The sequence below is a fragment of the Excalfactoria chinensis genome, chromosome 6, assembly GCF_039878825.1.
Source record: "Excalfactoria chinensis isolate bCotChi1 chromosome 6, bCotChi1.hap2, whole genome shotgun sequence".
In the NCBI taxonomy this organism is placed as follows: domain Eukaryota; kingdom Metazoa; phylum Chordata; class Aves; order Galliformes; family Phasianidae; genus Excalfactoria; species Excalfactoria chinensis.
In genome coordinates, this window is record NC_092830.1 from 32763636 (window position 1) to 32779672 (window position 16037).

At 43.9% G+C, this 16037-nt stretch overlaps 2 protein-coding genes across 2 annotated transcripts in view; one reads left to right on the top strand and one right to left on the bottom strand.

Annotated features, from left to right (window-relative positions):
* NANOS1 (nanos C2HC-type zinc finger 1) lies at positions 1-5800 on the top strand. The gene is made up of 2 exons (XM_072340975.1): positions 1-2276; positions 5663-5800. Exon 1 carries the CDS (start codon positions 91-93, stop codon positions 847-849), a length of 759 nt encoding a protein of 252 aa, XP_072197076.1. The 5' UTR covers positions 1-90; the 3' UTR covers positions 850-2276; positions 5663-5800.
* EIF3A (eukaryotic translation initiation factor 3 subunit A) overlaps positions 4533-16037 on the bottom strand; it is a 27472-nt gene continuing 15967 nt past the window's right edge. The window contains exons 14-22 of the mRNA XM_072340974.1: positions 14976-15089; positions 14560-14682; positions 13641-13794; positions 12957-13141; positions 11391-11482; positions 8658-9514; positions 7626-7800; positions 7102-7271; positions 4533-5819 (exon numbers count right to left, since the gene is read on the bottom strand). Coding sequence (XP_072197075.1) covers positions 5578-5819; positions 7102-7271; positions 7626-7800; positions 8658-9514; positions 11391-11482; positions 12957-13141; positions 13641-13794; positions 14560-14682; positions 14976-15089 — 2112 coding nt within the window. The 3' untranslated portion in view covers positions 4533-5577. The remainder of the gene's footprint in view (positions 5820-7101; positions 7272-7625; positions 7801-8657; positions 9515-11390; positions 11483-12956; positions 13142-13640; positions 13795-14559; positions 14683-14975; positions 15090-16037) is intronic.

Consider the following 16037-nt stretch of genomic DNA (forward strand, 5'->3'; position numbering starts at 1 on the left):
GGGTCGGCGTGGCGCGAGGCGTAGCGGCGGTGCCGCGGTCCGGCGCGCGGTGGGGGGGGCGCGGGCGGGCGCTCCCGGACGGCGCCCCCCATGGAGGCTTTTCCCGGCGCTAAACTGGAGCCGCACCGGCACCTCCCGGCCGTAGAGCGCCTGCCGGGTGCCCGCTACGGCGGCCGGAGCCACGGCGCCTGCGGGAACGTCTTCAACTCGTGGAACGATTACCTGGGGCTGGCCACGCTCATCACCAAGGCCGTCCGTCCCGGAAAGGGCTTCGGCGCCGAACCGCCCGCCGTGGTGGTGGCGGCGGCCGAGGAGGAGGAGGAAGAAGAAGAGGAGGAGGAGGAAGAGGCGGCGGGACCGTACTTCGAGGGCGGGCTGGACTTGCACGAGCTGGAGCTGTGCGGGCACCATCACCTGGATCCTCAGCTGGAGGAGCGCTTCGCCGACTTCAGCCCCTTCCCCGGGCGCGGCGGCCCCGCCGCGGTGCTGTTCGGCTGCTCGGGGGAGCACGCGGGCCGGGCCGGCTCGGCTCACGCGTGGGGCGCGGGCGTGGTGGTGGCGGGTCGGCTGCCCGCACACCCGCGTGCCGCGGGGCGCCTGCTGAAGCCCGAGCTGCAGGTGTGCGTCTTCTGCCGGAACAACAAGGAGGCGGTGGCGCTGTACACCACGCACATCCTGAAGGGACCCGACGGCCGCGTGCTGTGCCCCGTGCTGCGCCGCTACACCTGCCCCCTGTGCGGCGCCAGCGGGGACAATGCCCACACCATCAAATACTGCCCGCTGTCCAAAATGCAGGCGGCCAAACAGCTCCGGTACGCCCGGACCGCGCTGGGCAAGAAGGCCCGCTAGGAGTGGGGCGCGCGGGGACTGGCGGGCGGCTTCGGCGCGGCGGGGTCGCCCTGTACGCGATTCTTGTAAGAAATACAGAGATACGTGGCTTTTTAAGGAAATACCGCGACTTCCGACGGGGGCTGCGCTCGGGGCGGGCGGTGTCGCTCCGTGTCGCTCCCTGCTGCCCCCCGCGCTGTCCGCCCGCCTTGGGGAGGGGGGACACACGGAGCGGCCCCTGGTGTGTCTGTGGGCTTCTGAGGTGACCCAGAGCAAGGGTGCGGAACTGCCGAATGGAAGGTGATGCGTTTGTAAGGCTAAAGAGTGTGGCTTTAAGGGGGTGGGGGTGCGAGGGAAACACCCGTGTGGTTACCGGGTAGCTTTCGTGTATACCGAACACGGGACGCGGCCACGGGACCGCGTCGCTCTCAAAGAGGTGGGGAGTTTGCTTTCATTGCAGCTTAAGGCAGAAGGAGCAGCAGAAGCAGCAGATCTGTGGGTCTCTCCGGGGTCCTCTGGAGCCAGGAGGGCAGTGCTGAAGGCTCTGCTGTAGGTGGCTTCGCCTGGAGGGTGAGAAAGGCACCGCGTCCTGATGGTGAAGGGGAGCTGGGCAAGTGAGAAGTGACAGATTTAATGTGAGTTCCTCCTGAGGAGCTGCTCTGTGGGGTGGGACGGCGAAGCAAGTAAGTAGGATGGGCTGGAAGGAGCCTGGGGGTCGCTATTCACAACTGTGGTTCCCGCAGCTGAGAACAGGGTTGTGAATGGAAGTGCTCTCTTCAGGCTTCATCACACTGCTCCAGCGATGGCACTAGGTCTAATTAGCAAATGTAAATGGACTTGAATTAAATACCACCTCGCTGTGGCTACAGCTGGCTATATGGAGCTGCCTGTTGGCTGTGCCAGCTGTGTGCTGTCTCTCCTTCCATGGGATTTGCCCTGCAGGTTCTCAGCTGGTAGAATTTAGGCATTGGATTTTGTGATGTCTGTCTTCACCGCAGATTGGGATTGAGCTCCAGTGTAACGCTGTGGAAAAAAACTCAGTCTGTTTGTTAGCTTCTTGTGGGGATGCTGAAGACGAGCGTATGTGTTTCAGTTCGGCTGACTGTTAATGGACACAAAAACAAGAAAGATGTAAGGAAAGTTCTCAGCTGCTTTCTGAGGGGACGTTCCAAGAGGGCTGCCATGCACCTGCCTCCCCTGGTCTGTAGATTAAGCTACCCCATAGCAGCTGCCCCACTGCACCGCCTGGGAGCTTGTCAAGATAGCAGAATGTCTCCTTGCCTCGGATGCCGGCCCTGTCCTTGTGCAGCACCTGTCCGTGCCCTCCGTGTGGGTGAGAAGAAAGCTGCTCTTGTGATGGTGGCTCCTGCTGTGTGTGCTCAGAGTCTCCAGCTGTCCGTGTGTACCTGCAGTGCGTGGCATCAGCCCTGGGAGCTGGGCCCCAGCAGGTAAGACAGCAGCAGTGGCTGGAGAGAGAGTGGCTGCGGGTGGGGTTGTGGTGGTAGGGGAGCCAGCCTAGTTCAGACTGAGCTCCCAGAGCCATTTCCTGCACACCAGCACACTCTGCAGCACCGAGCAGGCAGACACACACACACACCTGCCTTGTGGTCACTTACAAGTCTGTTATGGTAGATGCTGCTTACACACAGACTGAAACAGCTTATGGTAGTAACTTTAACTCCTAGGAACAGCATGTGCCTTCATCTGCCAGCAGCCCATGTTGGAAGCTATTGCGTGCTCCACCGGTGTCTTGTTCAGCCTGATGCTGTTGTCATTTATTCTGCACGCAGTTGCAGATCTTTAGATCTGGCTGCTAGTTTGAATTACAGGGAAACATTCCTAATTCTGTCAGCGATGGAATCTTTTCCATGGTGATATTCTGCTAAGGAATGAACAGAGTACCAGGTAGCCTATCGTCACCCTCAGGTGGTCATTAGTCTGGGCAAAAAGCAGGCTCCTCCTGATGGAAAACTCCTCTCTGATGTACTGATAACTCACTGCTGCTGTATGTGGTGCCTTTCAGTCACAGCTGTTTCTGGCATGGCCAAATGGGAGGAACTGGGTGCTTGTTGTGCCACTAGCATGTGTGTGTCCTACAGCTCTCTAACAAGCTGCATGCTGTGGGGACTTGTGCCCAAGTAACAGGTGGGTTTTGAACCTGAATCTCACTGGCAGTGAATCTCACTTACAGCTTACCTGTACTTTGACAGTTTACTGAACTTATGCTTATTTACGTTAAGAAAACTTGCTGTTCTGTTTACTACTGTGGCTCTTTACTGCTATATAGAGAACAAAGGGTCTCTATCCCAGCTGAATTCCCCCTCCCTGTGGGGGCTGATGGCAGTAGGTGCAGGTTGTAGATGTTGGTTTTAGAGAGCTGCAGTTCTTTAAAAGGTCAGGCAGTGAAATAAACACACAGACCTGTCAGCGTAGCTCACATCTTGCAGATGTTTCTCATGCCGCCTGGTTCTGAGCACTGGATGATGTTGCCAACATATTTAACAACTTCCATTTTAAAAAGAACACAAACTAGAACAGTTTCATCTGGTGCAGTGGCCAGTAGCTCCATTTATCCCCATGTGAATGTGGCTGTACAGATAAGATTTAAAATAGATAAGGCAGAGATGCTCTTTATAACTCAGATGGCTGGAAAAAAAGCAAATGTGGCACTAATGTTCAAAAAAAGCCAGAAGGACCATCTGAGAAGCTGCAGTCCAGGTGATGTCACCATATCCTTGTACCCAGGTTGGGATGTTAGAGAAGAATCCCAGAGCCATGGGTTCTTCTGACAGGTTAGAGGAGTGTCTCCCCTACTCAGCACTCATGAGACCTTACCTTGGCTACTGCTTCATTTACCCCCAGTACAGGGATGCTGTTGCTAAGCTGGAACAAATTCAGTAGAGCACTAAGATGACCACAGGGGCTGCAGCCTGCGGGGAGGGGGCTGGGCTGCTTCAGGAGCATGGGACATTTGGGGGAATCCTACCAGCCTGTACCCCAAGGCAGTTATAAGGCCAGGCTGTTACAGCACTGTGTGGACAGCAAGATGAGAGGCAACAGGTAGAGGCTGAGAAGATATTTAAAGTCTTTTACCATGTGAGCAATCAAGTGTTCCTTGGAGCTTTTCAAGACCAGCCTGTTAAGTGTGGATCAGAGTAACAGTCTGACTTGACAATAAGGAGTGGGATCGGAGCACTTAACAGGCACAATTTGGTGATCTTTTGACACCAAACACTGTAAGTACAGCAACAGGTACCTGAAGGGCACCTACAACCTGCTACCCAACTCCAGGAGGTGGGGTGGATGCCATTCTCCAGTGCCATCCTTTGTGGGCGTGTGCAATCACTGATTTTTGTTCAGAAAACACTGCAGCTACGAGGGAATCCTGGAGCTTGGCAAAATGAAGTGATGAGCTCCAAAGGCACAATCACCTGGCCCTCAGGTTGGATGGTTTAAGAGCAAAGTCTTCCTGAGAAATGAATAGGACCTGGAAAGCTCAGAAGAGGATAAGAAAGAAAAGCATTACAACTATTGTCTCTGCACGGTAAAATTAAACAAGCTTTAACTCAAGGAGAAACTAGCATAAGTGTTCTGAGATCCTCCTTCAGACAGTACAGAAACAGGTATGCACACACACACAAAAAAGCCACTACCAGCTGTTCTACATCAAAGCACACTGCAGGAAGTTACTAAAAAGACACTGTAGGAGCTAATTCAGTACATTGTTTATTTATCGTTGAAGAAACACACAGCAGCAAGTCCTGTGTTGGCTTCAGTACGACCAGATAGTTAATTGTTATTCTGCATCCCAAAATCAAAGTCAACACAGCCATTACTACAAATCACTTTTGTTGGGTTTTTTTTTGGAAAGAATTTACCCTGAAGACAAAGAATTGGGGGGAAAAAACTCAACAACTTCTCCAAAACCACACATTTTAAATATGACAATATTTATAAATCCTTGAAAGGCATGAATTAACCAGGAATGGAAAAGCAGTTGGGCTATTGCAACAGAAAATACATAGCAATATGCTTACTGAAACACTTAAATTGTATAAAGCTTGGAGTTCCGTGTCTGCACACTGCAGCTGTATACGTTACTGGAACAATGACTGCAACGTGGCTTCATGTATTCAAGTAAACCTACAGAAAAGATCCCAGTGTAGCTAATGCTCATCACGTTTATTGTACTTAATTCAAATTTGAACACCTTACTGAATTTAGATGATAAAATGTCTCCCAAAATGCCTGCCCTCAAAGACTGTAAAAAGAGGGAGAAGAAGGGGCTACATTTCTAATTTTTTCCTTTTTTGGCAAATTATGGAAATCGATCCAGCTCTGCTTCTCCACTAATTCCACTCTGTGAATTGAGGTGCCTTCAAATTGTACGTTCAGCGATAATACCCCATTCCAAATTAAGACAGCCTGAAAATATAAAGGTCAGCTTGTTTTGGTGTGAAGTACAGAGGCATTACTCAAGGCAGCCTGCATCTTTTTATTTTAGCAACGAATGATCCATGAAATAAGCATCATTTGAGATTTCCAAAACTGGCATTCAATTTCCAACCTTCTGCTGTGAGTTTTGTGCATGATCAATCTATATGAGTAAGTAATTCAAGCTCATGCTTTCGTGTTATCTCAAAACATTTGTTAAAGAATTCCCATTCAGAATGTTTATAAGCACAAATATAATCTGTGGATTCGATCAAATCAAAGCTAAAACATCGGTTAAACTGTTTTGATATTGGCTTAGCGTCGTACTGTGGTCCAACCTTCTTCGTCTGTCTCATTTTTAGTACGACGAACGGGCTCACGCTCCTTTTCTGTCTTCCAGGAACCCTTCTCCTTCTCCCCATCTCTTTCTCGATCTTTTGATGCTGACGGGGGAGCAGAAGCTGGAGGAGCAGCAGGGGCAGGAGCTGATCGCCGAGGTGTTTCACGTTCTTCCCCACGTTCCTCTCTCCTATCATCAGCACGCCGCCACGAGCTCGCTACAAACACAGAAGACATTAAAACCACCTTTTGTCATGTTCAAACCAGCAGCCTGCAGGAGTTTAAACAAACAACATAGCACTGACAGTCTGATTTACTGATTCTCAATCTTGCCAAGAACTAATATGAAGATGACAGCCAAATGCACAGCTTCATTTTATAATGAAGTAATGGACAGGAACTACTCGTGCCTCTAAGAGATTCACCATTGCTGTCAGCAAGTGAAGTGTTACTTCTAAAACAAAGTAACTGCAGTAAGAATGTTCTAGTGATGGTTTTACAATGTAAAATACATCTTTATTTTAGCAGAATTAAAAGCACAAAAGCATCTCCTTAGAAACAAGTGAAAAATATTTAGGTGTTTGGTGTCTCAACAGCCCTTTGCTGTTCAGCATTATTGAAGGCAGATGTGACACAGCTCCCCTGATACTACTCTTCAGCATTCTTCACTATATGAGGAACTGTTCATTTATACCCCATTATACCCCAGCTATGAATGAACTAAAACTGTGTTGAATACCAAACTGGATGGTCAAACAATAAAGTAGTTCCTGATATTATTTTTTATATATGTATATATGTATGTATCTCCCCATGCTGGGAGCTCTCAACCTTTCTGGACCAGCTGCAGTCCTGTAAGGGGTGTTCTGTTCCAGTTTGCTCTGAGATCAGCTGAATGGCGGCTGATCAGCACCAGCGCTCAGGGCAGAAACCAAATAAAAGACCTGAACATGAGAACTCCAGAATGGCAAGATGTGGTATCTCAGGCTAAATGTCTTTGCTGTTACTGGTTTTTATAGGAGACTGCAAAGTATAAATGAATGTACATAATTAAAACTCATTAATGTACATAGTTGAAGTAGGTTATTCACCTAAAATAAATATCACTAATAGTGTGAAACCCATAAGGCTTTATTTGCAAATGTTTCTTTCAGTTTTGAGAAATGAGCCAGAAATTACTTTCTGGGACACTTCTCTTGATAACTGAACTATAAGAAACTTTCATTCACCTCAAATGTAAAGTGACAGCAATAACTGCAGACTTGCAGCTTACAGTGTTATCCTTCTACTGCAGATCTGAACTGCTACTATGATAGAAAAGAGTACAACTAAAAACAAAATTTATGGATAATTTCTCAGTTACAATACTGCTGCTTTGTACTGCATTGTTACATACAGGGTGTTTCAGTGGCTGAAAAACATAATCTCCTAATGCTACCAGGATAATGTGGAGTACCTGTAATGATTGTAAGCCTTTAGAAACAACAGAAACAAACATACGTTCTTCACGGTCAGATCTGAGTGGAGGTCCTCTTCTGAGTGGTGGTTCTCTGTCATCAGCACGGCGATCTCTCATGTCACGACCACCTCTGTCCCACTCTTCACGACGACTCGAATCCCTCCAGCTAGATGTTTCCTCAGCTGGTCCTCTTCTCCAACCAGCATCATCCCTTTTGCCATTCAAAATGAAAAGTGATACTAAATGTTAATGTTTTATCTTTGCTGCAGAAAGAAGTGATGATGACACCGATACTTTCGGGTCCGATGGGTCTCTATTTAATATGCTGACTTCCAAAATCTTTTCTGGTGCCTAGCATGAAATACAATGTAAAAAATGTAAAAAAAACAACAAAATATTTAAAGGCAGTAAAGCATTCTGGGATTCACTCAGCATTTTAAGAACAACAAACCACTACATCATTATCCATTTACTACCTTAAAGAACTCCATTTCTTACACATCAACTACAGTTCATTTCACTACGTGAAGTCATATTGTTTCTTAATTACACAAAGGAGTCAAACCTGGGACGCCTGAAACGATCATCTCGATCAAAATCCCTTTCTCGGTCAAATTCACGCTCTTTCTCATTCTCGTCACGATCCTTGTCTCTGTCCCACTCACGGTCTCCAGGTGGCCTGGAGTCTCGGGGAGGCCCCCAGCTGTCCTCACGGGCCTTCTCACGCTCCCTCCATCCTCCTGTAAGCAATGAAGTCAATTTATGAATAACTTTAATTCCTCAAAGATGCATTTACTTCTCTCCCATAAACTGTTTCGCCGAGTGTTTTGGGTTTTTTTCCATAGGAAAAAAGCTACTGGAGTGTGAATATAATGATTTGTGATAATTTTGGTACTGGTTTGAAGTATATAATTGATGTCTAAAGAGTTGATGTGGCACCTGTAAAAATATAAAATAAAAAGATACTAAACATACAAATGTGAATGAAAAAAACCATGATCAGAAACAAGTAATGGTTACCAACACTTCTCCTTTGGATTAGAAATAAACCACATAGGAATAAGACTGTAGGATAATTCAGGTTGGAAGGGACCTCAGAAGGTCATCTCATCTAAAATCCTACTCAATGGAGGATGTTCCAAAGAAGTATGGTAAAAATAGGAGTATTTGTATATCTAGGAAAAAAGAAAAATACTTTATCCAAACCAGACCCACTTGAGTGATGCAATGATGCATCAAAGTCCTTCCTATAGCAGATTAATTTCAGATTGGGCAGGGAAAGAGATCAAGGTGCACTCAACTAGTGAAAATGTTCTTCCTCCATCAAAGCATTAAACCTGTGTATCTTGTTTTTTTGCATCAAGTAAATACCACCAAATACTATGGGACCTTTAGATTTTGGCCATACACAGTTTGTTTAATTGAACCAAATGAAAATGATTGATTATCCTAAGTAAAGGAGTGTCCATGTTAGCAGAATTACTCCAGACATTTTCAGAGATGACTCTCCCACCTCTTGTGTCGAACATACCACATCCACTATCTGCTGGTTTAACCACTCTTTGGAGGAAAAAATCATTGCATTATTCTGCTTTACCTGGTTTGCCAAATGGTCTCCAAGGACCTGGTCTTGAATCTTCACTGCTACGCCATGGCCCCCTGTCATCATCTCGTCTGGAGAGCCTGTCATCATCTGCATTACGCCACGGTCCCCTGTCATCATCCAGACCTCGCCTGGGACCCCTGTCGTCATCCAGCCCACGCCTGGGACCCCTGTCGTCATCTGCAGCACGCCAACTGCCCCTGTCATCATCCAGCCCACGCCTGGGTGGCCTGTCATCATCTAAAGCCCGTCTGGGAGGCCTGTCATCATCCAGCCCACGCCTGGGTCCTCTGTCATCATCTGCTGCTCGCCAACTGCCTCTGTCGTCATCTAAGCCACGTCTCGGTGGTCTGTCATCATCCAAAGCACGTCTGGGGGGTCTGTCATCATCCAATGCACGTCTTGGTGGTCTGTCATCATCCAATGCACGTCTTGGTGGTCTGTCATCATCCAATGCACGTCTTGGTGGTCTGTCATCATCCAATGCACGTCTGGGGGGTCTGTCATCATCCAATGCACGTCTGGGGGGTCTGTCATCATCCAATGCACGCCTGGGACCCCTATCATCATCTGCAGCCCTCCAGCTCCCTCTATCATCATCCAAGCCACGTCTGGGAGGTCTGTCCTCATCCAAACCACGTCTGAGTGGCCTGTCTTCATCCCCTTCGCGCCGAGGTGGTCTGTCTTCATCCCCTTCACGCCGAGGTGGCCTGTCCTCACTTGATTCCACAGAAGGCCGTTCCTTTTCTTCTGCAGGACCTCGTCGGGGCAGATCATCCCCTCGTCGGGGCAGATCATCTCCTCGCCGGAAAGGTCTTTCATCATCTCTTGCTTCTCCTCGGCGCCAATCTCTATAAAGCCATAAGGAATAAGCAAGTAGAAACTGACATCTAGGAAAGCTTCGCATATAAGACAGTGTTGCTGACTCCCATCAAAATCACTTCTGAAAACCTGATGTATGGTTGCAAGTAAATTTACAGAGCTTGCAGTTTTCAAATGCACAGGGTCTAATTGCCTTGAGTGCTATACAAAAGTGATAGGTCAGCTCCTCTACAGATTCAGTTAATACTGAACAGTTTATTATCCTTTTAAACATTACAGCTGCTTAGTAGTCTCCTTTGGCCGTCTACTGCAATAAAACAGAGGTGTTTTGCTTCTTCATCAAGCTTAGTTTGACAAACTCTGTATCTCAAAGAACTTGTTAGAAATAAAAACCATGGTCGTGAAGTATCCCCCATCTTCACGAACACACCAACCCTAAAATCCCATCCCTGTTTTCACTTAACAGATTGGTGATGTTCTAACTGACAAGCACACACAACTGGGTACAGCAGGACAACTACTGCTGCCCAACTGCAAGCAGAGTGCAAGCTCTGGCAGACTAAGACGACTTATAGGGATTCTCCTTACTAGGTTGCAGCAGGGATAAAAAGCATTGATGAGAGTTTTCACTGGGCTATTGAGCCATCAGTTCATCTTTATAATATGCTTCGCTTTGTAACACTGAAAGGATCAGACATTAGTGAACAGTAGTGATAGCGTTCTACCTTGTCACTAAGCTAAATACTGTCTACAGTAATGCCCACAGGAGTCATGGTAAGAAAAAGACAGAGTACTGGAATACACTAATATACTGGAATCCTGTACTCTGGGGACTGCTGCAAAAGACAATCAGCTGCTCTGTAACTGTGAGGATTTGTGTCCTAGTTTTATGTGCATGTCAGACCTGCTCGACAAGAAATCAATATCTGCCAGACATTTTTTAGCTGCAAGCTAATGCATTAAATCTGAAGCATATTAACAGATGCATTAAACGCTTCTGCAATATGTAACTAAAATGCTTCACTTGAGTTTCACGCAATTTTTGATGTTGCAATTCAAGAGAAAGTGGATCGCTACCAAGAAGAGCAACACAGCTTTTAAAGAAAGCTTAAGACACTACTTTATCAAGAGCTCTTATTCCACTATGTTAGAAGAAATTACTAGAAAGAAACAGTAAATTGATTTGCTTCCACAGTCAGGGTAAGCAGTAATGGATTTAAATTGCTGCACTGGAAATTAAGGTTAGACATTTATAAATATCTATTTGTAAGGGTAATTAAGCAGTAAAACATACTGCCAATTAGAACAAGTAGTGGTATTTCCATTAACACAGGCTTTTAGACATGTTTCTTCAGAAATATTTTAAGCACAATGCATCCTGCTGTGAAGCAGAGGGACAGACAAGTTTTAAAGATCCTACTTTCTACAACTGTATGAACAGTCTTCATTATTACTGAATATATCCCAATATATTTTCTGCTCTGTGAGCTCTTCTGGGACTTGAATAGCTTTCAAGACACTCAATTTTGTCTTTCTTTCTCAGTTATTGTTAGTTTTCTAAGTGGAAAATCTCAAATCTCTAGGAACTCTGCATCTGTTCATTATCCTTTCCTAATCTGTACTTATGCAATTGCCACCTATGTTTGAGCAGGTCAGAAAATTACTGCTTGGAAAAGAACCCACATAATTAAGTCTATCAGATGTAGAAGGCATAAACCAGCCTTCACGTATCTAACCTAAACAGACAAAGAACACCTGAATGCACTTGTGAGACAAAATCTCTCATTTTGAGATTCTTATAAGCAATTAGAAGGTAACTTAGAGAAATGTAAAGGCCTGAGAGATTATTGTTAGTGCAGCATTAAAAAAAAAAGAGAGCCCACACATACTGAGCCCAATCATCACCTTTCCACTGGTGCTCGTCGCCATTCGGATTCCGTCTCACCACCTCTTCTCCAGGAGCTTTCAGACTCTCCCCTGTCACCCCAACGAGATTCCTGTGTGTCAAAGGGAAGTAGGAATATCCTCTTGAATACTTTAAAATAAAGATTTCCAGCACGTAAGTTATGCCTTCCACAGCAAAACGTGCCTTTAAAAAATCACTTGTTACACTGTAGAGAATATTGAAGTACCAGAAGGTTGAATGACTGAACTTTACTGTTCATGGCAGATTAAGAACATTAGGATCCCTTTGTGCCACACACTTCACTAACAAGGCAGGAGGATACACGGAGAGTTAATATATTTATTCATAAACATTTTAGTGCATGAACAACAGGAAGAGAGTTAGCACACAGATGTTCTAAAAATTTCACTCTCCGGATGCATAACAGTATCAGGAGTGAATATTTAATCTCTTTGGTTTTGAGCTTTCTAACCAGATCAGTAAATGTGACTGAATAAACCATAAGTTCTCTGCAGCGCAGACCATTTCATTCTGAGTTGACACAGCACTTAACATGAGACCTTCAGGCACAAAACAGTCAAGGTATTTTGATTCCCACATTGCTTAGAAAGAGGGCAGAGCAACAATTATTCCTTTTGTTGTTTGTTTTTTTTAAAATAAAGGTTACACGTCCTTCCCAATTGCTGTACAAAAATCAAACTATACTACTTCTAATGCAGTCATTTATTCTTGAATTCCACCATAGGAATCAAATAAAATCTCATAAAATCTCTGATTTCACATAATCAGACATATTTTAAAAAGATATGATACTACCTTTTTGAAAATGTTTTAATTTGCCACATAGAGAAATAAACATCCAGCCTAGACCTCATACATCCACTACTCTGAGTACCTATTTAAATATTTTTTATAGTCTTATTGTATAAAGAATCCCAAGAAACAAGAACAAACAACGAAAGAATTCCAAAACTGCAAATGGCATTTTTCATGTGGTACAACTATTCTTCTTAGAATCTGAGTCAGTTTTTCCATACAGTCAAGTGCCAGTGGCTGCATATGCTTCTTACGTAGAAAAATACCAGTGCAGTGAAGCACTCATTAAACAAGGACAATGCCTAAGGTAGATGGAATTTAATCCAAGTCCTCTTATTGCTATGGTCTGAAGAATTGGGAGTTCAGAAGGCTTGTTATGTTTATAAAATCATAAGCATTTTTCCTCCAATAGCTACTCTAATCTGTCACTTGCATGAGTCATTACACATGCTCCAAACATAGCTCTCCTGTTTTGTGTTAATTTATATTCAATATTCTTTTTAATCTTTATTCATTGAGCTTCTGAACAGCTTGGTGACCTTTGCTCAACTTTACTACAGAGCTACAGATTCAAGATCCTGATAGAGAGCTGAAAATAAGTGACATTAACAATTTAACTATTAAATTAGACACACTATTACAGAATCATTGAAACCACTTACTTTACAGTCAATTGTCAACTTTTTCCAAATAATCTACAGAAATAAGAGCAGCCAAGAAGAAAATCAAACCTGCAAGTATTTACCTACCTTTCTTGAAAATGGATCATCCAGACCTCTTCGTTCTTCTTCTCTACGACGCTCTCTTTCTTCTATCTCCATTTCTCTTTGACGTTTCTTCTTCTCTAGCTCTTCCAGCTTCTTGACACGCTCCTGGTATTCCCGCTGCTCCTGCTCACGTTTCTCACGCTCAATGCGCTCCTTCTCCTCTCGCTCTGAGTTGGGTAAATAAATAGAACATATTGACAAATACACTACTTTGCTGTACACAGAGAGGGTGTAGAAAAATACAGCCCCCCTCCTTTGGCTCCTTAAATATCTATCTCCATCCAACAAAGCACTTCACAGAACATGCTTAAGCACAGAATAGGTTTTCCAGAAGCACTCAAATTCCAAAGCAATAGAAAAAGAATCACTGATACATTCATCAACCCAATACCTTAAACAACAGCTGCCAGCTAAGAAGAGAAGAAAGGTTACTTAGATATACAGGCCACATGGGCTCCAACTAAAACATCAGTAACGACATTATGTATTTTTTAGAAGAGGTCAAAGAAAAGATCAGCTAGTAGTGCTGCAAGTATGATACTAAGGACTTCTACAGTAGTATTACTATTATTTTTTAAATATTGCATGATTATGAACTCAGATACAAAAAAACTTCATCCAAGTAGCAACCAAATTCTCAAATCATGATCACATTCTCAGTCATACCTTTAAGCAGTTGTTCTTCCCGTAATCTTTGCTCCTCTTCCTCCTTCTCTCTGTAATAAGTAATGCGTCTTTCTTCTTTGCGTTGTTTCTTGCGTTCCTCCAAACGATTGCGCCTCTCTTCTGCTAACCTTTCCTGGAACTGTTTGAGTTTATCCTGAAATACAAAAAGATACACATGAAACTATCAGAACTTAAACATTAAAGAGCTGAACACAAACACAAGTTGCTAAATAAAGCTGCAGAGGAACATCAACTGAGTGTATCAGATTTGCTCAACCAAAAATCAACTATGTTTCTGTTTACCATTTTAACCTTCTCCTGCAGCAAATTTGATAGCAGTGAATATACTCCTAAGACACACACCCAGCCAACACAATTTTAGTCCTCTCTTTGCTTCTTCTGGAACGTAAATACATTACCTAGTTACAGACTTCCCTAAATTACCCATATGTAGAGCAAAGAATCCGGCATAGTTTTTTCCCTGCCCTCCTGGTCTAACTCGTTATCAAATTTGGCAAACAAAATGCAACTTGTATTTACACCAGCTACTACCAAAATAATTTCCAGATTCAAAGAAAAAGACATATTTCTTAGCTTCAGGATTGTTTTCAATATGCCCTCACTGCAGCAAATTCAAGTACTTCTAAAGATACAGCTGGCTGTCCACACGCTACAACGATCTCTTACTAATTGTATTAAAGTAAAAGGTATTTTTAGGTACTTATTTTCCATAAGCTGTTAAAGAAGTCGATACACCTAGGAATGGGTGCAGGAATATCTATTTTTAATCAAAGCAGTAAATAAGTTATTTCATCATTTTCTAGATTCTAATTTGCGATTTTCAGGATGAATCACTGAGTCACAAGTTGGTTTCCTTACTTCGCAGAAACATTCTATTTCAGTATCATCTCCTGCGTACCTCATAAACTGTCCGTCGCAACGCTTTGAGCCTGGCTTCAAATAAATCTCTATCCTCCAGCATCCTTGAGAGCCTGTTCTTATGCTCAAGGGCTTTCTCACGCTCCAGCTGCAAAGTGGTGATCTAAAGAGATAATATAAAAAATAACATGAAGGAAAAGCTTGCCATACATTTGCATTTTTTCTACCTCAGCTGGTCCTCAAATTACATCTTCTTTCAGATCCAGATCAAAAGACATTGATGTGTAACTGCACAATAAAATTAGAGAATTAACACAGTTCTTCAAGACCCATTTTTTCCTTTCTTTTCCTGGGTGAAGCCAGGGAAAATAAAAAGAAAAGGAAAAAAAAACAGCACAAAACTGCTATTTTTCATTCACCGCTGATGGATTTTATCATGTGAAAAAAAGTTCTTACCCTCTCCTCCTCCTGTTGCTCCCACAGCTCCATATCACGCACTCTTTGCTCCTCATAGGCAGTCTTTATTAAAGGAATTTCTTCTAAGCGCTTTGCTCGTTCAAAATAGTCGATCTAAATAAAGACAACACACCCTCAGAATGTCATAATGCACAGACCAAATATGGAACAAACACGCATGCTTCAACATTCTCCAGAAGAAATCCAGAAGAAATCCCAATTTCTCCAATATAGATATAACTACTGTATAACCATGTGGATCAAAGCCCCACCTAAACAAACACCCGACTCCATCATCAGCACCTAACCTAGGTGTGTTCCAAGGAAAGGACATGGCCCATACTCTCCCTAACCATTTCCCATCATCAACAACTTTCAGCTCCAAGGATTTCCTGGGATGAACTTTCTTCCCCTTCTACTCAGCAGCTGAACACAAAGAAGCTCCTCATACACAGTATACTTTGGAAAAAAATCTTCTGGATCAACAGCTCACAGAATGAAAGCCCCTCTTGTTCTCTGCTACTATATCCTTTCTCCAGAAATCTTTGTGACATAATGGTACTAATTTACAAAGTCATTTCTCAGGCAGAAGCCAGTCCATACCATTAACAACTCCTGCTTTTCTCATCTCAAATTTCCACTTTACATGATTTTTGAAATAAAGGGACTGGAACTGGACATGATACTTGAGATGCACAAGACAGATTTCACTACTGACAACTGATGTTGTCTGGAGACAATCATTTAATATATAAAGTTTGGTTGATTCCCTACACAAAATACATCCAAACTGAACTTCAAGACTTAGTTTCATGCCATCACTGCTAAGTTGTCTTTAAAGCCTTTGGTGAAGAACTTTTTACAAAGTTCTTTTGAGCTGCACTTAATTTCCCTGGGGAGGCTGTTCTAGTGCTTGACCACCTTCCCAATGAAGAACCTTTTCTTAATATGCAATCTGATCTTCCCCGATGAAGCTGTAAGACACTACCTTGCATCCCTTAACTAATGACCAAAATAACAGCTTCTCTCTCTCTGCTCCCTCTCATGAGAAAGTACCTGCAA

Excerpts from the sequence above, each read along its gene's own strand:
- NANOS1 (XM_072340975.1), top strand. The coding sequence starts at position 91 with ATGGAGGCTTTTCCCGGCGCTAAACTGGAGCCGCACCGGCACCTCCCG.